General features: G+C 47.5%; 1 protein-coding gene across 1 annotated transcript in view; it reads left to right on the top strand.

Annotated features, from left to right (window-relative positions):
• Positions 1 to 22,109, top strand: part of Tbxas1 (thromboxane A synthase 1) — a 149,667-nt gene that overhangs the window by 88,902 nt on the left and 38,656 nt on the right. The window contains 1 exon segment of the mRNA XM_060378785.1: positions 3,382 to 3,696. Coding sequence (XP_060234768.1) covers positions 3,382 to 3,696 — 315 coding nt within the window.

Here is a 22,109-nt window from a genome sequence, read left to right as displayed (position 1 = left end):
AAGGGATTCATGAGGCCTGATGGTTAAGGCATTAACCTAGAATAAAATCCAAATCAATTAGTAGCTTGATGCACTCAGCAGCCTTGGGCAGCAGCCTGTCCTGCTCATCTGCACGCCCTGGAGACTGTGCAGCAGCTGTCTGCACAGGGAAGGTGTGGGGAAGTATGCACAAGCTCTCAACCCCTTGGCCATTCCACCATCAGCTCCACTTGGATGCCTTTAGAGGGGAGGGAAAAATAAGCCAACTGGTCTGCCTGGCCCCACTCTGAGGCCAGAAAAGACAGGACAATCTCATTCAGGTATATGCTTCTGTGCTGTGAGGAAGAAGCCTAAAGGACAAGAAATAAAGAGCCATTTTCAATCCTAACCATTGCTGCAAAGGGCTGCCCTGTGAGAGCTTTGCCCCTCCACACACACACACACACACACACACACACACACACACACACACACACCCGAGGCAGAAATCCACTGGCTGTAGAACCAGGCTGAAAACTCAAAAACTGTTGCACTGAGTGACTAAGAGGTGAGAGGTTATTAAAGAGCCAATTACTGGGATTGCCTCAAGCTTTTCCTTCTATAAACTTTACAGCTATTTGTTTCAAACAATGAGTTGATCTGAGAAAAACCTTCCAACCACAAATCCAGGGTTGCCTGTGTTAAGACAGAGCTATACAGTTACTAAGAAAACTCACTGAGAACCCATCTGAACTCTGTATACATTCCATCAAACAGATGTGTGTTTGCACAGTGAAAATGCCGCACAGATGTTAAAAGGTAAATATTTTTCTAAGCTCAAGCCTATGGCTGGATTAGACACCTACATCTATCAGGGCATGTATTTTTCTTGGATACGACCATAAACCAGGCCTGCTTCCATCCTAAATGGGCAGCTTCACATGGCCTTCATGGTGCTCTGTGAACGAAAGGGTCCCCTCTCCACTAATGCTCCTCTCTAGCTCATGAGCCCCAGAGAGAGGCCCTTTCCCCTGGCCTCATTAGCTGGCAGTTAAGACATATTTCTGCAAGATTTCACCAGCCCTTTTAGCAGCCTGGCTGGGCTGGGATAAGAGGAAAGAATGCCAGCCACCATGCTGCTTCTGGAAAAATATGCAGTGTGGATATGGCTATGAGCTGCCTTGTCATCACCCCTACTCCACCCAAGAGACGCCGCAGCCAAGCTTCAGGGACTCAACTGTGCCGTGCAGCCTAAGAGCGCGCTTCGCTTCTCCAGTCACACCCAGACCCCCAGAGAGCACCACGCGTCCACTTTCCCCTGGGCCATCTTATTCTGCTCGCTGTGACATGTCAGCAGTGTAACCACAACAGCCACCCAGATGGTGACCAATAGCAGTTAGGAATAGCTGACCAATAGCATTTGGGCAGCAAAATGAGCAGGGTCAGGGCACAGTGAGGAAGCCCAGGCTTCCTTAAGTGGGAACAGGCTGGTAGGGGATGGAGACCTTGTATGTGAGCCCTTAATGGTGAGCCACCACTGTTCCTGCCCTGCCCCCACTGTCACAGCAGACACCTTTGATGGTCATCAACAAAGGCTTCCACCCCAAACAACAGTTGAACCGTTGAAACCAAACCTGGAGGCACCCATCCCCGAGGGCATCTGCCGCTTTACATTCTGATTTGTAACAGAGTCTGTTGCACAGTTTGATATGCACTCAGCTCAGCCCTTGGCACAGGTGGGAGAAAGGGGCAGGCTGCACCCTGGGGCTGCTTTTCATCTCCTGGAGCAGAAAAAGTAGCCACACATGAAATGCCAACAAACTTAAAGGGTGGAATTACATGCTGATGTGAGGGCCATAGATTATTCATGCAACAGAAATTCAGAAGCCAATGAATTGAGAAAACACCACAACTAGAAAAGTATTTTGAAATTATAATATTTTCCTGTTGGAGATTCTGATACTTTCTACTTGCTGTTTTAATCCTATAAACTTCAGAAAAGAGCAACTTCCTGGTTGTCATTCATCACATGAAAGGGCATTTCAAAGAAAGGATATGCTGGGAATACACATTGTGAATGCCAAAGCAGCGGGTAAACACTCCTATAGTTAGAATTAGTGGTAGTCAAAATGTAAAGGATATGCAAATTACTGATAAGGAACGTAGGGGAAATGATAAGCAGGTTTTAACCACTCAAAGGAGATTGGGGATTACTGGAGAGAGAGAAAAAAAGGACTGACTCCATGGGCGGCAGGCTGCCATGTCTGTCAGGGGTTTGAAGACAGGCTTCTCTCAAGCCAGCTCCCCCACATTCCATGCCCCCATCCCATCCTGTCGACTGCAGGAGAAACTTACAGCCGCCCACTGTGTCCTTGCAGAGTAAACAATAGACATGTGCTCTGATTTAAATCTAGCAGGTGTTTTCTCATTGGAAATTTAGCCAATAGAACAAACACATAGAAAAATGTTAATCAGAACTGAAAGACCTTGGTTTTTCCTCCTCCTCACGTGGCTCCGGGGATCCTCGGAATACAGGTGTGACCAATGTTTACTACACATGAACGGATGCACACGGTTCTCTAGACTGCACACTTCCTGCTTTTAAAGAATGAGGTCCCAGTTTCTACTGTGGCTACTGCCCTAAAACTTGCTTTATTGTAAGCACTTTTTTTTTCTGGTGGGATTGGGGAGATCAGCCTGGATTGAATGGCCTTATCCAGAATAGATGAAGGGGGTATGGTTCATAAACACAATAGAATATTATTTGACCCCATAAAAGAATGGGACATGTTAATTTTCAGCGACATGGATAGAAACTGGAGGACATTATATTAAGTGCAATACGGCAGGAACAGAAGACAAACATAGCATGCTTGCAGGGTATGTGGAAGCTGAAAATCTGATCTCAGAAACAAAAACATGATAGTCACTGGAGGCTGGGAGGATGAGGGATAAAGGAAAGGAAAGGTTGGGTACCCAAACCATGAAGGGTAAGAAGACTAAGTTCCGGTGTTCTCCAGCTCAGCAGGGTGACAATGGTCACAGCTAGATGTGACTATTCTGTAAACAGCTACAAAAGGAGAGTTTGACGATTCCAAACACACACACACGATGGAAATGGAAGGACTCTGCTCTCACTATCACACATTGCACATATTAAATTACCCCACTGTTGCCCCATAAGCCTACACAATGGCAGAGAAGAGGGCAACCTCATCTTTTCACTGGAGCATCAGTCTGCCCCTCGCTGCTGTCCTGATCATCATTCAGGCAGCCACCAGGCTCTCATGAGCTCAGATAACCCAGTGACAAGGACCTGCTCCTACTGAGCTGTTGAGAAGCTCTACGCAGGAGCTCCCTCCCTTGTCCTCTAGCCAGCCTCCTTCTGTGGCTCTAATGTGCCTTTTCCTCTCTTGTCCTCAGAGGCGGAGAGACTTCCTGCAGATGGTGCTGGATGCCCAGCACAGCGTGAGCTCGGAGGGTGTGGAAAGCTTTGACATGGTCACAGAAGCCCTGTCCTCTACCAAGTGCACAGAGGACCCACCCCAAAGGAGCCATCCTACATCTGTGTCTAAGCCTTTAACCGTGGAGGAAATTGTGGGCCAGGCCTTCCTTTTCCTCACTGCTGGCCACGAGATCATAACGAACACCCTCTCCTTCATCATGTATCTGCTGGCCACCCATCCTGACTGCCAGGAGAGGCTTCTGGAAGAGGTGGACCTCTTCATGGAGAAGCAGGTGAGTACAGTGGGGTCTTGGCACCCAGGTGCAACCACTTTACAGTGGATTCGGTGAAACTCCTACTTAATAACTTCCAAAATCACATTCTAAGTAAGAAAAATGAGGGCACACCCACCTTCTTCATCTCCTGGGCTAGCAAGTAAAATGGGTGTTCAGAATGACAGAGGGAAATAAAAAGCCCGTGAAACTGGCTCTGGGGACCTGAAAAGGCCCAGGATCAAAGGGCAGCCATTAAGAAGTCTGGCTATCACCTGTTCTGACTGAGGGGAAGCCTCCCTGAGGAAGATAGGAGAGAGGAGTCAGCAAAGAGGGGCTGAGTCTGAAGGCAGGAGTGGACACAGGACACCAGTTAAAGCAGGAAGGAGAAAGCAGAGGAGGAGCCCCAATCACACGAACAGGAAGTTAGAAAGGGCCTGGAAGCTCCAAGCACAAAGGAATTCTGGGGATTCCTCAGAGCTGGAGCACCTGTAGCAACAGCCTTCCTTGAGCTGCACTGCTCTCTCTCCCTGTGGCTTCCTCACTATGTGTATTGCCTTGAATCACTTTAAAAGTCTGTACTTTAAATAAGAAAATATCCATAATGGAATCTTGTCCATTACATTCTGATATCAGTACTCAACAGTCACAATTTTGGAATGTGGCTTATTCTGCTATTGGAAGCATTAGGGTTAAATATATATATATATATACACACGTACAGATATACATATATACATGTGTGCATGTGTGTAATTTGTCATTTGAAACGAGAAACTACTTCCTAGAAAATTCTACTTTTTGTCCTGCTGGGGAAGTGGAGGCAAAGTTAGCCTTTCTTCTCGAAGTCACTTTATAAATATTTGAAACCTGAATAGCTACTGCTCGTTGCCCCAGTGTTTGACTCCATGTGAGCCCGTGTGGTCAGCTTCAATTCTTTGATATTATGACAGCCACCAAGCTGGGTCTTCCCAGCCTCCTGCTGCTCCAGATTGATCTTTGGAGCCTGGGTGCAAGAATTTATATTTCTCCTTATTACCTTTCCACACAGTCAAAATAATTTTGAATCTTGATTCTACCATCTGTCATATTAGCATTTCCTCCAGCTTGTGTCATCGGAGACTTGCTAACCATGTCTCCCATTTCATCCAAGTCATTGATTAAAATGTTGAACAGGACAGACAGGGTTTCCTCTGGTCTGACACTGATCCACTAATCAATATTCTTCAAGCATAGAGTCTCAGCAAGCCATGAATCCAGATAACCCTACCACCTGGCTCAGTCTGCTTTATAGGTAGTTATTTAATATTTGGTTCCAGCTGAGGAGTGGGGGCGGGGATCAAAGATGATGGGGTACATTCCAGTATGTCTTTTAGGACATATTTAGCACCAGGTAACAAAACTCTGAGTCAAACTGATTTTAGCAAAACAAACATTTATATTTATGGGTCCAAAACCTTGCTCTGTTAGAGAGTGAATGAGACTTCAGGAAAATATTTAGCAAAGCCTCAACGATACCCTCAGGCACGAATTTCTCTGACCTCAGTTTTTTGCTGTTGGCCCCATGGTTAGCCACACTGTCCTTGGGAAGCCTGGGGCAGCCTACCCAGAGTGCCTGGGACCACATGCTTCCTCAGTCTGCACCACCAAATAGGACCTATGACTGAAAATTCCCAGTGAAAGTCACAAAGGTCACTCTGACCAGAAGGCTGCTGACACTGTCCAGCCATGAGCCAATTATTGTGGTCAGGGCATGGGATCACCAATATGCAAATTGATTCCAGCCCCAAGTTCAAGTGTGCTGAAGTCCCAAGGCTGAAAGCTGGGGAAGATGCCTTTCTGAGGAAGGTAGTAGAGGGAAGGCTAGCCCTTAGTCTCATGACAAAAGGCAAGACAAATGAAGAAGTGGCCATAGAAGTATCTGAAGGGTACCTTGTGATATGGTACATACAACAGAGGCTAGGAGAAGGTGCAAATGCTTCAAGAGGTGGAGTCATTATCTTTACTCTGAGGGGGGGTAGTGGCCCATAGTCTATTAAGCAATGTTCCTTCCGAATGAAACCCTTCAGGGCCACATAAGGAGTGCACAATCAGTCCTCGACTGTTGTAGTCTCTGCACAGCAGCAGGGCTGGGAGCCTGCCAGGTTTGCCAGTTTCAACCCTGTGAGATCTGGGTGTGAACCTGTGGGCATAGAATGTTCCCACACGAGAGCTGGTGATACGCCCTCGCCTCTGCCACAGCCCGGACCAGACCTGAACTCAAGGAAGGTGATGCCGACTCACCAACCCTCAAACCTCACCAAGCCTCCTTCAACCTCTAAGCCTAGAACCAGGCCTTCTTTTCCCAAAGGGCCACCTCCCATGGGGCTGTCTCCAGATACTGAGGAGACCCATGGCCACACAAACTGATTATACCAGATAAAAATTTTCAACCCTCTGAGAAGATGGCTGGAATGGAGATTCCAGGGCCCTGACCATAGGAGTTCTGCTTTTGTAACTGGGGGAGGGAAGCTGTAGTTTTGATCAATAATCCCTGAAGTTCTGATGCAGTTGGTCCCTGGTGCATTAGACAATTGGAAACCAGAACTCTCTCCCTAAGAAAGAATGCTCTACTCTACACATGCAAGCCCTGAGGGCTTTTTTTTTTTTTTTTGACAATATTTGGGGTAGTTTTTGACAAATGGAAATGTGTCCAGGTTGTCTTTTTAAACACAGATAGTCAGAGAGCACACTACTTTGCGCAGCTTCGCCCATGGTATGCACTCAATGAATACTTGTAGGTTTTCTTCTTTTTATTTTCTTTCGTTCTTCTTTTATTTATTTATTTAGTTTTACTATACTCAGAACTCTGTTAATATGGGCCATCTGTCAGGACATGGAAATGCAGATTAGCTGTTCACACATTAAGTATTTTCCTGAAAATATTCCCAAAAATTTGCATGTAAAGTATGATTTGTTATAACTTTCCTGCTGGTTTCCATTCAACAAATATCTCTTGAGTGCCAGTTAATGCCAGCTTTGGTGGCTGCAGGTTCTTCCTCTGCACATGGTGCTAGCCTACCTCTAGAGAGCGGGCCTTCTTAAATGACCTGCCACGCAAGTGGCTGGACCCCGGCTCTAGTTCCTTCCTCTCACCATCTCTCCTTCAGTAATACCCTTCGGGAATGTGATGAGAGCTATTACCCTCCTCTATGACTCAAAAAAAAAAAAAAAAAAATCTGTGTCACATGGGACTGCTGTGGGCAGTGGTAGAAAATGTCACCCAGTAGGCCGGCAGGAAGGTTCGGCTATTAGGGCAACTCCTGCCAAGCTCAGTCTCCTTCACCAACCCAGACTACAGAGGAGGAAAACAGCTTTCACAGCATCACCTCCCTCCCTACTCTAGTGGTGGTGCCTCCCCCTCAGCACACAAAATAAACAGCAACAGCAACAAACAATTCACCCAGGCGGACTCCAGGGCATGGCAAACTCCAGAGGGTGGCTCCCACGGGGAATGACTGATGGAGGAGTGCCAACCTGTGCCCAGTTGCTCTCTCTGTCTCTTGGCTTCAGTAGCTCTGGGCACACTTGTCACTCCCGGTCTTTCCTATTGCTGCAGGATAGCTGTGTCACCTGGATTTTGAACAGTGTGAACTGAATGAGGTACATGGAACGGCTTTGTGCTTTCATTTGTCATTACTTTAAACGTCCTCTTCTGTTTTTCCTCATGCGTGTGTTGTGTGTGCATGCATATATGTATGCTCACATGCATGTGAGGGCCCACGGTTGGCTTTGGTAGTTCCCCACCATTGCTCCTCATCTTCTCCACTGAGGCTGTGTCTCAGCTGACCCCAGTTTCTGTATGGCTAGTCTGTCTAGCCAGTTTGCTCTGAGGATTCCCCGTCCCTACCTTCTGAGTGCCGCCATTATAGGTAAGCTGCCAGACCCTCTCAGGATTTCATGGGTTCTGGAATCTGGGCTTTGATCCTCATCGCCCTGAAATAAGCTGCCACACCTTGCTTACACATAGGTGTCAGGTTCACTCCGTACACAGCGGGCACTCTACCGAATGAACTGTCTCCCCAGGCCCTGCCTGAGAATTTCGGTAGGACTCCCGCCTTGACTTGAAACTATGAGGTGGTAAGGTTCCCTTCTCTAGTCTGATGACTCTTGACCCAATGAGCTAGCATTAAATCTCTCTAGCACTGAGCTTCTCCAGCAGTTACCTCTGGCCGCCATATTAGGAAGATGGAGCAGGAAGATGAAAGCAAGTTTAAGTCCAGCATGGAGAAGAATGGCTCTCTTTCTGAAATTCTCACACGAAAGTCTCACTTCTCAGGAACAGATACCTCAGCCAACCACTTGCTACGAGAACCCAAGGTCCTGATTGTCTTAGGCCTGAGCCACTTTTCCATCTCTGCCTTTAAAGAAGGTGGGCCTCACCCCTTTCTCTTACTTTTTCAGAAAGTAGAAGGGTGGATCCCCTTAAGACGCTGTTACTAGAAGTGGGATAAATGACTTCTGGGTAGCCAAAAACAGCATGTCCAGCTTTGGGCATAGAATCCATGGTTCCCAAAATATTAGTTCCTACTTCCAATTTCCTTTTAGGAGGAAACAATGCTTCCCTCCCCTCAGAATTTTTCACACCAGCTCTCTGGAATCAAGACTGTTGAATCCGACAGCACCCAGGATGCCTGGCCCATGTGTATTTCTTATAAAGGATGTGGCTGCTTCCTTTGACTTCCACGGGGATGGCTGATGCTTCCTACTGCTTACAATGAAGCCTAAGCCAACAGTTGCCATAGTGCAGCCTTCATCAATCAGGAAGTGATATATTAGCCAGGAAAGCCAGGAGTTCAGAAGTTTCACTTTTAGTAAGAACAACTTAATGCATGCCCAGCTTTCTCCGTTGTTGGGGAATCTCTACACGTTTTCCAGCCCATACTTTCTGCCTAGCAATGTTCCATCTCTTGCTGTCTACTCTGACCCCTTTGACTTTGGCTGTCTCTCTTCTTTTAGGAGATAGGCTTCTATTCTAGCGTAAACAATCTTCCTGACATTCCAAGTCTCCAGGCTTCTTTCTAGACCACATATATTTTCTTCCAACGTCTTGGGAATTTTGTCCAGCCTCTCTTCCTTTCACTTAGAGCTATCTCTCTTAGTCTGCTGCTATAGCAGAAGACTTGAGAATAGACAAGTTATAGGGAGAAAAAAAGAAAAAAAAAAGTTCATTTTACTGTCATTCTGAAGGCTGGATACCAGAGTGTGCTGGCCAGGTAGCAAGAGCTTTCTTGTTGCTTCATGACATGGCACATGATGAGACTGTAAGCATGCTAGATTGGTCTCTGCTCCTTTTTGTTTTTGTGTATGTTTGTCTGCATGCACACACACACACTGAACTTAGAGGTCAGTTCAGCTAAACTGCAGTAAGCCCTGCGGTCCATCTGTCTCTACCTTCCCACTCTGGGGTGACCCGTACATGCCACTGACCTCAGCTTTTTACAGGAATGCTGAGCGTCCACACTGGGATACACTAGCAAAGGAGCCACTTCCTCACCCTTCTGTTTCTTTTGTCATAAAACCACTCATACCATAAGGGTCACTGTCATTATGACCTCATCTAAGCCTAATTTCTCAAAGGCGCTACCTTCCAATAGCATTGACATATAAAATAAGAAACCAAAATCCAAAACATAAATTCTGGCAGCTGAAAGTTTGGGCCATAGTGTTGTTCTTCTCAAATCACTGGGCTTTTTGGAGAACTCATTTTCCCCCATGTTGTCTTGGTCAGATTGAAGAGCTACTTAGCAGAGGACCAGGGAAGGCTTATCCCATTTGCACCACTTAGGAGACGACAAAAGGCACTTCAGCTTTCTAGTCAGGCCGCTGTCATGAGAACGTGTCACTGTATGCTCCAATATATAATTTTTAAAGGATGAGAGACAGAAAATACACTTCTTTCCTTCTCAACTGTTTGCTATAGCTTTAGCACTTCCTGTTGAAATTATTGACTTTTGATCTGGCTAAACCAGTCCCCTTCCTCTTCTCTGGTGCTGGAGTGTGCCAGCCAAATTTATGAGCCATTTTCCTTCTGCTTAATTGTTGATATAAATCTGCTCTGCAGAACCCCATTATAAATTTATCACAAACTGGATGACACGATATACAACCTCTGCTAAGGGTAGTTTGAATGCAGTCGTGACTTAGAAGGACAATCAACTCCCTAGAACTCTCCAGCAGCCACTTTGTCACATTATAAGGATCTAATTAAAACACATCTTCCTCTTCCTATTTCTCTTAAGGATCAAAGAACATTCCATGCTGGTTTTTTCAGCTGATTAGCTCATGCTGCTTAATGTGAGCAAGGATGGGGATTTGCTCCTTGAAGCAGCCAGAGGATCTCAAAGAGCCAAACATACCCCATGGTTACAAAAATAAAATAGCCACAAGCAGCTATTTCATAAATACACATGTCCTTTTGTCATGGGGGAGCATTGGGTTGAAAACTGTTTGATAGCCTACCATAAATTTGTCCTCACTGTGGGGGGAAAAATCTCCAGCTAGGATCACGTGCGGGGTCACACAGGAAGTAGGATGGAGCCGGGACTGGGAGTGGGGCTCTCAGCCAGCAGAGCTTCTTCCCCTTGCCAAGTCTCCTGGAATGCTGAGCGAGATTGGGTGCTCCCCATCAGTGCCATACCAAGCCAACAATCCCCGTGCTCTTCAGAGCGCTCCCCTTTCCTTTAGCTCTCACGACAGCACAGCTGAACCCAAAGCAACTATGTGAAAGAAGAGAAGTAAGAACACCCTAATGTCAAAGCATAAAAACAAGAGCCAGGGTGGGAGCAGTGTGATGCAGACCAGACTATGGCACTAGACACAGGCCCTGAGGGGCGGGGAGGTGGCTCAGTTAGTAAAACTCCTGACAGGCAAGCGTGACGGCTTGAGTTTGGAGCCCCAGCACCCACGCAAAAAGGCAGGCACGGCTGGCTAGTGTTGCCAGTCAGTTAGCGCCAGGTTCAATGAGAGACCTTGTCTCCAAAAATAAGATAGAGCTGGGATGGTAGAGCACACCTTCAATCCAGCACTCAGGAAGCAGAGGAAGGCAATCTCTGTGAGTCTGAGACTTGTAAAAGGATAAATTATTCTTTATTAATTCATGCATGAAATTATTACAATGGCCATTTTCTTTAACCATCTAGTTCCCCAGTGGCTGACACAGAGAGACTATGATTTACATGAAGCTGTAAGCACTGTGCTGGGCAGATTCTGAGCTATTCCAATCCCAGGCCCTTTAACACTCACATAAAAGCCAATCACTTGCCAATCTGATGACTCCTGTGCCGTTTCAGCTACCTCAGTCTGTTCTTACAGGCTTGTGCTCATCGCCATCCCACCTTCTGAAATCTCCTTTCTCTCAAGCTTCCTCTCCCCTCTACCTCTTCTGCTCTCCCATCTATCTCTCTCGAACCCAAGCCTGGGAAACCTGAAACCCCACCTGCCTCTTTACGGTCATGTCATAGGCCTCAGCATCTTTAGCCAGTCAGGGATAACTGGGGAGCATTCCTTATCACATGCTGCGGGGGGGGGGGGAAATAATTCAACATTCATAACAATGCCCACGGCAGGGCAGTAACGAGATACCAAGGCCCTGAAATCAGCATTTGAAAACACAGTTGAACCTTCCTCCAGGGGCTAGCCTGCTCTACATGGAGAATTCCAGGCCAATCAGGAAAGAAAATAGAGAGCAACAGAGGATGGCCCAAATGCCACCTTCTGGCCTGTAAGGACACACACATACACACACACACACACACACACAGAGAGAGAGAGAGAGAGAGAGAGAGCAAACAGGCACACACAGCAAGCAAACATACACAAATTTAACATACATAGGAACTATGGAGCTATGAAGATTCCTGTTGGGCTGATCTAGGGTGGGGCCCAAGCATCTGCATTCCTTACCACTTCCGGGGAGACTCTAGATTCTGCTGTTTGTCAGCAGCTCCCAGGGTGAAGAGCCAGGCCCTTCGGCCGTAACCCTGGTTCTGTTGTGCTGCACTCGAGTCAGTGTGCATTTATTCCTAACGCCATGAAGGCCTCAAAGCGGCACTGTGGCTGGCCTTTACCGCAGACATTTGAATGGTTTCTAGATTATTCCGATGGCGATGCCAGTCACTGTTTGGAGGGGAGGTAAGGTGGACTCATCCCACCCTAACACATCTTGGAAGTCCTCAGTGTATCCTACATTCTTGCCTCCTTAAGTAGTTTTCTGATGGAAAGTGAGAGCATGCTTCTGGTTGATTTAAAGCCATGTTCAAAGCAGGAAAAGATGGCAAGCGGGATGAAGTAGGCTTGTATGAACTGCAGACCACTTCAAGCAAAGCCAACATGCTCCCACCCTGCTGTTCCCCTCAGGCAGAAGCCCTGTCTGCCCTCAGAAGTTCTCCTAGGAACTGATGGACCAGTAGCTGGTCCCACCCCTGCCCAGAGTGTCAGCGACAAAGGAAAATTCCCTCCACCTTCCCTCTGCTGTCACTTGAAGAAGGGGGGTCTCAGTTGAGGGGGTTGCTCAGACGTGAACCTCAGTTTGTCTACTCTCCTGTCCTTTCTGGGAGTTTCTGACTCCGGGATGTAGCACCCTAACAGTGAATGCTTGGTGGGGGATCTTCACACAGGTGAAGTGGGGACTCTCTGAAAGTGTGCCTGGCGATCTCTTAGAAACTGTGACCTGTGGCCCCTGCTGCCAACGAAACAGTTTCTGGAGGGAAGATTGACCAAGGGCACTTCCATGTGGCCAACTCCTGAGTCCCCAGAGCCAGCAAACCTGGACAAGGTGCCAGAGGAACTAGCCCATAACGTACACAAACAGAAGGGAAGGGCAGATGGCACCTTTCAGGGCCCATCTGGGTTGGGAATGGTCACAGCCTCTCTCTGTTTCTATCCATGGCTCAAAATCTTTCATAGTCACTACAGATGCCCAGTGCCCAGCCCCACGGTGACTCCTGAGAAAACTGACCCACCCGACTTGTGACCTGCCTTCAGCTCCCCAGTGGCAGCTGCACCCCTGGCTGTGTGGCCCCCTTCTGCCCCTCCTTCCACCTACTGCTGTCTCCCTCTCCTTCGCTATCCACAGCTCCACCTTCTCTCCTTCCTTCTTTCCCTTCATTCTTGTTCTAGTTCTGTTCCCAAGAACCAAAGAGACCCAGCAAGTGTTGCCCTTCTGCTCTTCGGGTGTTTAGCAATGAAAGCTCCAAGTCCACCCTACCCCACCCCTGTTGAATCCCTGCAGAGCCCAGGGATAAGTGACTTGTAAAGAAACAGACCTCCCAGGAGCACGCAGCACCAATCAGCCTGATGTGTGCCTTTCCTGTGGCGACTTAGGGTATTATACATTCAGTATCTGGGGCTTTCGGGATCCAGTCTTTGCTAAGCATATACGAAGGTAGAGTCGGTTCACGGTAATAAAAAAATAAAAATTAAAAAAAAAGGAATTACAAATAAGGTGAGCAAGATAAAGCCACAGGTGGAGCTCAGTGTTCTGTGGGTCCCTTTGGCCTTGGTTTTAGAACTGAACCAAGCAGTTCCTTTAGTTAATTATTGTGTGCATCAAAAGAACAGATTTTGTTCCTTACCATTAGCTTTTGAAATGAAAGAATAAATGGAAACTTTGTTTTGACTTCCTTGGCCACCTTTGACAGTGCTGTTTTACGCAGAAGTTTTCAAATAGCACAGTCTATCTGCATCGGTGGTTCAGGGTGAGCACAACAGCCTTCCAAATAGCACAGTCTGAGGGGAATTTGGAAACTCGTGATCCTTAAAAGACCTTCCGTCCGCCCACTTCCAGACGCAGAAATGCCGTCACTAGAATCCAGAATGCCACTGTATTCTCTCAACATATTATCCGCTATTAACCTGTTCTTCTCTGGCAGGGGCACCAGAATCAAGCCCAAGCAGAAGGCCAGCCCCATGGGAATAGGAAACCATATCTGCCAGCCCACTGGTCCAACCCGTATCCCCAAACAGCACCTGGTGCCTAGCCAGCCTGTGAGATACAGGTGCTGAGAGGCACCATGCACGGACGCATTGCTCCTCCTCCAGCTAGGGCCAGATCTGGGATGTAGTCAGCGGGGAGGCATGCATGGTAAAGCTAGCGGGTTCCTGCTTCTGGGGAGGAAGGAACTGGCTCAGGTCAGACAAGGCTCACCACTGAGGGAGTGGGCATAGGATGAAGAGGGAACACAGGATGGTCCCCACTGTCAGACTACTGCTCTCATGGGCTCCTCTGAGCATCCACAGACCTACCAGGTGCTGGCTAGAACCTTCAGAGCAAGAAAAGGAGTAGAAGCTGGGATATCTGGACAGTCACCCAGGAGGACAGGTTATTTGACAGGATGTTACATGGTCAGACTTGATGACTCCAGAGCACAGGACCAGAAGCTAGCAAATTCATGCCTTTGGCCTGGGGCTCCTCTGGACTCTGGCCAATCTTCCAAAACCTTAGAGCCCAGAGTAGTGGGAATCAGAGAGTCATCACCGAATGAGGGGCCTTTCCAAAGTCTTTGTGTTTCTGGTAAGTCTGTCCCTGCCCAGGTCTGGGAGCAGCATTATGCTTTGGGTTGGGGCGCTGTCAGTTTTAGATGTTTCCTAACGGAACGTGGCCTGTGTGAAAACACAACTAGATGAGCCTGCCGTCCGGACGGATGAACACCCCAGATCAGAAGGGGTGCTCCACTCTCCAGCGAGTGGCAGAGTGGATGCCTTCTGTAAACCTTCACAAACCTCGTGAACTGAGCACTTAGAAATCTCTTTTAAATTTAAATATTTAGATCGGGTCTCTAGGACACAGGAGGCAAGGGCCTGCTGTCCCTGGCCTAATTTGATCCCCCCACCCTCTTTCTTTTGGTAGTTGTTTTTCAAAGGCTCATTTTTTTTTTGAATGTTCCCTATAGGAAGAATGTGATTAAACTCCACCAGCCTCCTCCTGCTGGGACCAAACTGGGGCAGGAGCTGTGGGGAGCACCCCACAGACCCCCTGCCGAGGGAGTCTTGTTATGGAGATGAGAAGGGAACACGTTTTCCCCTGGCTATGAACAGGAAAGTGCAGAGAGCCACCAATGCAGACTCTAGTTGTGGTGGCTTCCTTTCCTAGGCCTTGTAATTAGTCATTTAGGACTAGAAGGGAAACACCAGCTCCTGACGTTCTCAGCGGCAGGCAAGGATTGAGGAGCAAGTGACTCCGGTGGCTGACAAGGAGGTGAGCTGGTCAGTAGTGGCCGTTCACACCTGGGACCCCAGTACTCCAGACTCTAAGGCAGGAGAATCTTGAAATTGAAGCCACCCTGGGCTAAACAGTGAGAACTTGTCTCAAAAAATGCCCCCAAATTGAGCCAACCAATAAAAGAGAGAGAGATGTTCCAGGATCATGGGTCTTTAAAAAGCAAACGTTTTCCTGAAAATGCATAGTTTGGGATTGTGGCCCTTCCTCCCATAAGTCACAGTCCCACACTTCATGGGGCTGGGGTGGGCAGCACTACATCTCTCTAGGACTCTTGACTGGTAATAAGGTGAAGCAGCTTGAGTTGCTGAGTTGCATACCACAGGCCCCAGTCACGTGTGACCAAAGCAGACTAGAGCAAAGAGCATGCCTTGCATGCCCATGACCCGGGTGCCGGTTCCGCACTGCCAGGAAAGCACTCGGAACACACGGAGTGACCATCACTGGCTCTGTGCCACGGGTCACCAACACACCACTTGCTTCCTTGGTTTTCCTCTCTATAAAATGGGGATTGAGTACATTCTATAGCTCACGGGTTGTCACACAGACCGAGTTAACATGTTTGTGATATTCTAACAGTATCAGCAATACCCGCATTAGCTGCTGTCTCCTGTTCTGTGTCTGTGCCTCAGTTTCCTTATCTACAAAGGGAGGGATTAGAGTAGATGCCTTCTCTGCTGTCAATGACAATGGCATTGAATGTTTTCAGGGAAGACCCAAGCTCCTCACCTTACAAACAAGTATTAACTTGGTCCTCTGGTCCTCACAATAACTTCACAAAGTCAGAGCAGTCAGGGTGCCCATGTCATTGGCAAAAAAAAAAAAAAAAAAAAAAAGAGCTTCAGAGAGAGCGAGAGAGAGAGAGAGAGAGAGAGAGAGAGAGAGAGAGAGAGAGAGAACCAAGAAGAGAGCAGAGTTTATTTTAAGGAGTTGGCTCATGCCATGTGGGGGCTGGCAAGTCTGAAGTCTGTAGGGCAGGCTGGCAGTTGGAAACTCACAAAGGAGTTGACGCTGCCGTCTGGAGACAGGGTTGCTACTCCAGGAAACAGCAATGTTTACTCTTCTGCCCTCAGCTGAATGGACGAGGTCAGCCACCTGATTCAAGGTCATGTCCTTTATTTAATGCCGTGTAGATGCTACCACCATGGAGCAGAATGCCTTCCCAGTAGCACAGAGGTCAGCCTTTGGTTACATGATGGGGTGCTATAGCCTAACCAAGTTTCCAAAAGACTTGCCCTGACAGAAAGAACAGACAGCATCTGAAGATAGGGGTTACAATGGGAAGGGCCTGGCTTCTGCTGGCTCTCCCATCTCCCGACTTAAACTAAGTATGCTTAGCAACACAGTGTCTAATGTTCGGGGTCCCACGGCTACACTTCAGGCTCCGGGTTCTTAGTGACTGGATAGGTAGTGCTAGCTCTAGTCAGACTGGAAAAGGTGGGCTTTAGGACTGCCTTCTGGGGTGGAGCTTGGGGCTGTGTGTGTGTTGGTTTCATGGAACCATGAAAAGGCAAGTTGCCTGGTCGGTAGTTGAGAACTGCCCATGCTCATCTGTGGCAAGAGAGCCCACTCCTCCTGCACCACCCCCAACCTGTTCTCAGCACTGGGGAAGCTCCTAGGCTTCCTGTCTTCCTGCTCCACTCTCTGAGTTTCTGGACTCTCTTTTTGAATGGTCTCTAACGGTATGAAATGAACAGCACACAGGTAGCCTCACCCTCCTGCCCCTGGCTCCCTAGATCTTTCACCCACACCCACAAGAACGTGCTGGAAACTGCGACCTCAGTCCTGGGGTTGCTTTCTACTTCAGCAGACATACTACCTGAAGCCTTTCTCAGTCATCATCGTCATCATCATCATCATCATCATCACCACCACCACCATCATTGTGGTCGTCGTCATTATTGTATGTGTATCTTTGTAGTATCTGTTTCTTCTACATTTATGTGGTGTGGGACTGGGGGTCACTGGGCTTGACAAGCACCTTTACCTGCTGAGCAATCTTGTGGGCCCCCTTTCTTACTTTCTTTTGTAGACGCTATTGCCTCATTATAGAAAGTTTTCTGGTTCTCCTATCCCTTCCCTTTGGGGTCTGTCCTATAGGGACTTTGTCCAATGGATTTCATTGTTCTTGTTGTTAAACCTATTAAGCATATACAAGAGATATTTGGTTTGAAGCTGCATTGACCTCCAACCCCTGGGACCCACCCTCCACCCATCACTGCCCTGCTCTACAAAAATCCCTCTCCATTCTCCCTCCTGGGTACCAGTCAGAGGCCACCTTGATGGTCTCACCATTCAGCTGCCCTTGACTGTTTCAGCTCAGTATAGAGAAGGCCTATAAGATGGTTGGGAAGGAAAGAATGACCCAGAACTCTGAGACTGTATTCCCTATCTTTCTGCCCAAAAGGATTCAGGTCTTCCAGACTTCACCACGTCTTTAGATTCTTTGACCAGAGTAAACCAAGACCTGGCATTTGTCATGGTTTGGCAATGAAGTGGTCCTGAAAGGCTTATGTGTTGAAGGCTTGCTTTCCAGTTGAAAATGCTATTGAACAGTAATTGGGCCTCTGATGGATGGATAATTTGATGGTATTGCTGGTGATGGTAGAACGTAGAAAGCGAAGACTATTTGAAGGAAGCATGTGATTGAGAACAAACCTCAGAACAGTTTCCTCCTCTTGTTCTACTTTCTGGCTACCATGTAGCTTTCCTCTGTTATGCTTTACCATGCCCTGTCACCATGTAGTACCTTGCCATATCAGGTAGGAAGCCACAGAGCCCAATGATTATCGACCAAAATCTCTAAAACCTTGAGCCAAAAGAACTTCTTCCTCCTTCTTACAGGAAACTATCACACCTATCTACGTAGCCATTCAACATGCTACAATCTGACTTCAGACAACCAGCAGCTCCTAGCACTATGTAGGCTTTCCCTCACTCCTGCTACCAGTTGGGCCCCATATGCAAATCAAGATCCCAGAACATCCGGAACCTTCCATATCCTCAAGAGCTAGAAAAATGGCAGTGTTTGGGATCCACGTCTGACTTGGTTCTAGACTGAGTCCTGGGCTAAAAGGCCTCATGGAGCTCTAAGATGTAGCAGCTAGGGTGAAGACTCGTTGCCATGGTGTTCTGAGGAGTCTGCTACGACCCGAAGCCACTGTCAATGACAGGAACGATTTTCTAAACACCCTGTGGTGACTGGAGCTGGTCGGGTTGTTGGGAAGTGGCAGGCTTCCTGAGACTCGGGGTGGGAGTGGAGGCAGTTCCACATCTAGTTCATCTCACTATCTAAAAGTCCAGCAAGGCCCTCAACATGGTGCTCCGACAGCATTGGGAGATGATTATCTGAACGTATCTCACAAAATCACACCAAGCCCAAGGAGGTCAGCTGGCCTGTGGCCGACTCGAGGACTGTGAGGTCCATTTCTCCCTCTTCTCATCAAGCCCAGGGGTCTCAGCAGGGGTCCCCACTCAGCTAAGAATGAAGACTGCAGTCTTTCAGTGTAGGGTGGAAGGGTGAGCCAGCTTTGTCTCTCTCCCATTCTTTTGGCCTTTCACCTCTCCACCCTGGGTGTTCCCTTTCTGTTGCCACCACGTCCCAAAGGGCAACATCAGAAAAAAAGGTCATTTGTGCCAGGTGACAGTGGCACACACCTTTAATCCCAGCAGAGGCAGAGGCAGAGGCAGAGGCAGAGGCAGAGGCAGGTGGATCTCTGTGAGCTCCAGGACAGCCTGATCTACAGAGTGAGTTCCAAGACAACCCAGAGAAACCCTTTCTCAAAAAACAAACAAGAAAGAAAAAAAAGATCATTTTTTTACCTGGCGACAAGGAAATACCAATAAGTTAAGATGCATTTATCTTTACCAGTAAAGGAATAAATTTAGTTCAATAATTAACAAACTAATCAAACAAAATAAAAGATACCTAGCAAGAGAAAGAAAGGGGGGAGGGGTGTTAGAGAGATGGATCCGCTATTAGGAGCGCTGTCCCCAGCACCTACATCAAACAGTTCAGAGCTGTCTGTCACAGGGGATCCAATGCCCTCTGGCTTCCAGGCACATGTGCCCACTTGGTGCCCATAAACTCATGCAAACACGCACACACACACACACACACACAAAAGTAATAGATAGATCTTTAAAAACAAACCTAAACTGAGGAAAATTGAGTTTTTCTTATTTAACACTTGGCAAATTTATATTCTCCTTGTCTGCCCTTGGGTCTCTTAAAATTAATCTCTACAGATATTTCCATGTGTTATTAGCTTTTATTCCTATGTAAAATCTGCCCTATCAAGAATTCCTCTATTCATTCTTGTCCCTTGGGTTTCAGACAGACAGTTTCTTCCCCCTAGGAATGATTTATGTGTCAAGCCTGTCAGTTGTCACTGTATCTGGCTGCATTTTTCTCCCTGTCCCTCAGATTTTTTCCTTAAAGCCTAATTAATAGGGCCCATAGTGTCTGTCTGGAGTTCTGGGAAGAGCTGGTTTGACACAGACCCTAATTTAGCTAAACAAACCCAGTCTGTGTCTAGCCTCTACGCAGTAGCCCGTGACCTTTCCATCCTTGCTTTTCTTTCCCAAAGTTCTGAGGAAGGCATGTGACTATCGCCCCTGTGCTATCCTGCTTCTGACCTCCTAAGTCAAGTTTCAGAGGCTCATTCCAGCCTCCTTCAGATTCTGCCTTTTATTTACCTGTGGACCAGCCCTAGCCAGAGCGGTCCACAAGTGTATCTTATCCTTGCTGGAGAAGCATCTCATGTCTACATTTCTAGACACCAGCATCTTCCCCTTGGTCCATGCTCAGGCATTGGACCCTCTTACCTCTCACCTGGCACAGCCCTGTGACCAAGAAAGCCACAGACTCCACCCCCTGTAACGCATCTGCCTTGTCACTTCAGAAAAGCAAGACTAAGACTCCTACCTTAGTAGTTTCACATCTCATCCCTTCTTTTCTCTTGCCTTCAACCCACCCCCAACCCCCTACTCCCCCGTATGCCTTCGCACAGGGAGAAGCCTCTTCAACTTGTTCAACCCTGGGCAAGCCTGATTGGCTCACCACCAGGGCAGGGTCTGTCATAATTTCTGGCGGTCAGGGTCTGGGCCAGATGTTGCCAGGTTCTCGGCGTCTTAAAGAATTGAACTAAAGATGCACACAGATTGCAAAGTATCAAGGAAACTTTATTCAAAGCAATGCAATAGAGCAGATCAGGAAGATATGCACTGTCAAGAGCAACAGCAGGCCACACCAGTGAGGGGACTCAAAGGACCCTGTGACTGTTTGAGGCTTCCTTCTAGAGGGTTTAAGAGGACGCTGAATTGGGTAAATCTTTGCTCATTGAGTATGTCCCTTCTCATCGACAATTTGAATCATATGTGTGTATAGGTGTAGATGGTAATAGGGAAGTTTCCCTCAATATTCTATATGTTTTAGTAGAAATTGTTGGTAGAGAAGGTTTTAATCCTCGCCAAGGAGGAGGAGCTTACTCCATTGTTTGGAGTGAGGTCTACACGCAGCCTCAGAGGTTGTGAGGTGCGTTGTTAGGAGAGGGATGTGTGTGCCTCAGTTACTCAACTATTCCCTCTGCCTGTCTGCCTCATCACACCCAGACATGGGTGCTCAGCAGCAGTCAGTGGTAGCTGAGTAGGAGATGACTGAAGGTGGAAAACACAGAGATTATTCACTCTAACCCCTTTGGATATGTGTACACGTGCTACTGGGAATTGAATTCAGGGCTCCATACATGGTAAGGCAGACACTCTACTACTGAGCTACATCTCTTTGCCTTGTAAATAAGCCAATGGGGAAAGGACATTAGGAGACAGCCCAGAATCACACTGCGTTGCGCCTTCCTGGCGCAAGGCCCATGCTTACTTGTCTGTGTCGCTTGAGAAACCAGCTTCCTCTTTAAGAAGGCCAGCGGAGCCTGCCTCGGCCTCCAGAGCCCATTCATCTTTAGAGCAGTGTCAGCCTGAGTTTGTAGGATGGCAAGTTTCGGCACCCCTGAGGACCCTTGGGACTGCCTCCTCAGCACCACCGCTTCCTGTTCCATCCCGCCCTCTTATCTGCCTTCCTCCCTGTGGCTTATGTCTGCAACAGCCATTTTCCAAGCCAGGCCTGGCATTCCGCAATCTTCTGAAAGCCATCTGGCTTCCTGTCCTCCAGGCTTTACTTGATATCAGGTTAATGGAGGTCATGTGCCCTTTGCAAGGCTTGGTCCTCTCTTCCAGAACAGAAATGGGTACCTCCTCCACAAGTAGTGCCACAACTTTAGGAAACTGTCATGCAAGTGTAGATGCACACCTGTAATCCCAGCACCAAGAAGTAGAGGTGAGAGAGTCAAAAGTTCAAGGTCATCCTCCGCTACATAGCTAATTCAGATACATCCTAGGCTATCTGACAAGGCTATCTGTTTCAAAGAAAAAAGAGAGTGACAGACAGACAGATAGATGGTAGATAGATGATAATAGATAGATAGATAGATAGATAGATAGATGACAGATGTGATAGATAGATGACAGACAGATAGATAGATAAGAAAAAAATTTTAAAGAGTGGGTTATATCAGGAATGTCCAGGACAGTGCTAGCTCTAAGTGAACCAATCAGGTGCATCTGTCTAAGAACAGCTAATGGCATACACCTGTGTCTGCCTGAACATTAAATTAGCCAACTCGTGGGACATGAGACCAGAGATGTCGTTCTCCTTGTGTGTGACTGCCCCAAGAGACAGAGTGGCAGGGTTATAGATAAATCAGTAATTTGGCGGGCTCCTTGAGGACCCGTGCTCACATGCTGTACCAGTTCTGAGTCATTCCCTCCTCTTCCCAGCCCTTTCTTGGACAAAGAGCAGAGCTTTGCGTAGAAACCACAGCCATAGAAACCGCAACTCTAAGGACTGTTCTCCAGGGTCCTCACCGGAAGGAACTCCATGAGTCACCTGTGCAGGAGAACAGGCTGCCACACTCAGGCATAGGTAATCGCTGCGCCGGAATGCAGAGCAAAACCCTTATCAGGAGATGTCATTTTTCCCCTAAATGTCATATATACAATTTTTACTGGGGTGTGATGACAGAGAGTGAATAACTTAACATAAATTTACATAATGCAATACAGCTGTTAATTTATGATCATATTAAAGCACAAAGTTTTTTAGTTGGAGGCATTTTAATGT

The sequence above is a fragment of the Meriones unguiculatus genome, chromosome 3 (assembly GCF_030254825.1).
Source record: "Meriones unguiculatus strain TT.TT164.6M chromosome 3, Bangor_MerUng_6.1, whole genome shotgun sequence".
NCBI lineage: Eukaryota > Metazoa > Chordata > Mammalia > Rodentia > Muridae > Meriones > Meriones unguiculatus.
The sequence above is the reverse complement of the archived record's forward strand: the minus strand, read 5'-3'. Positions and strand labels throughout refer to the sequence as shown.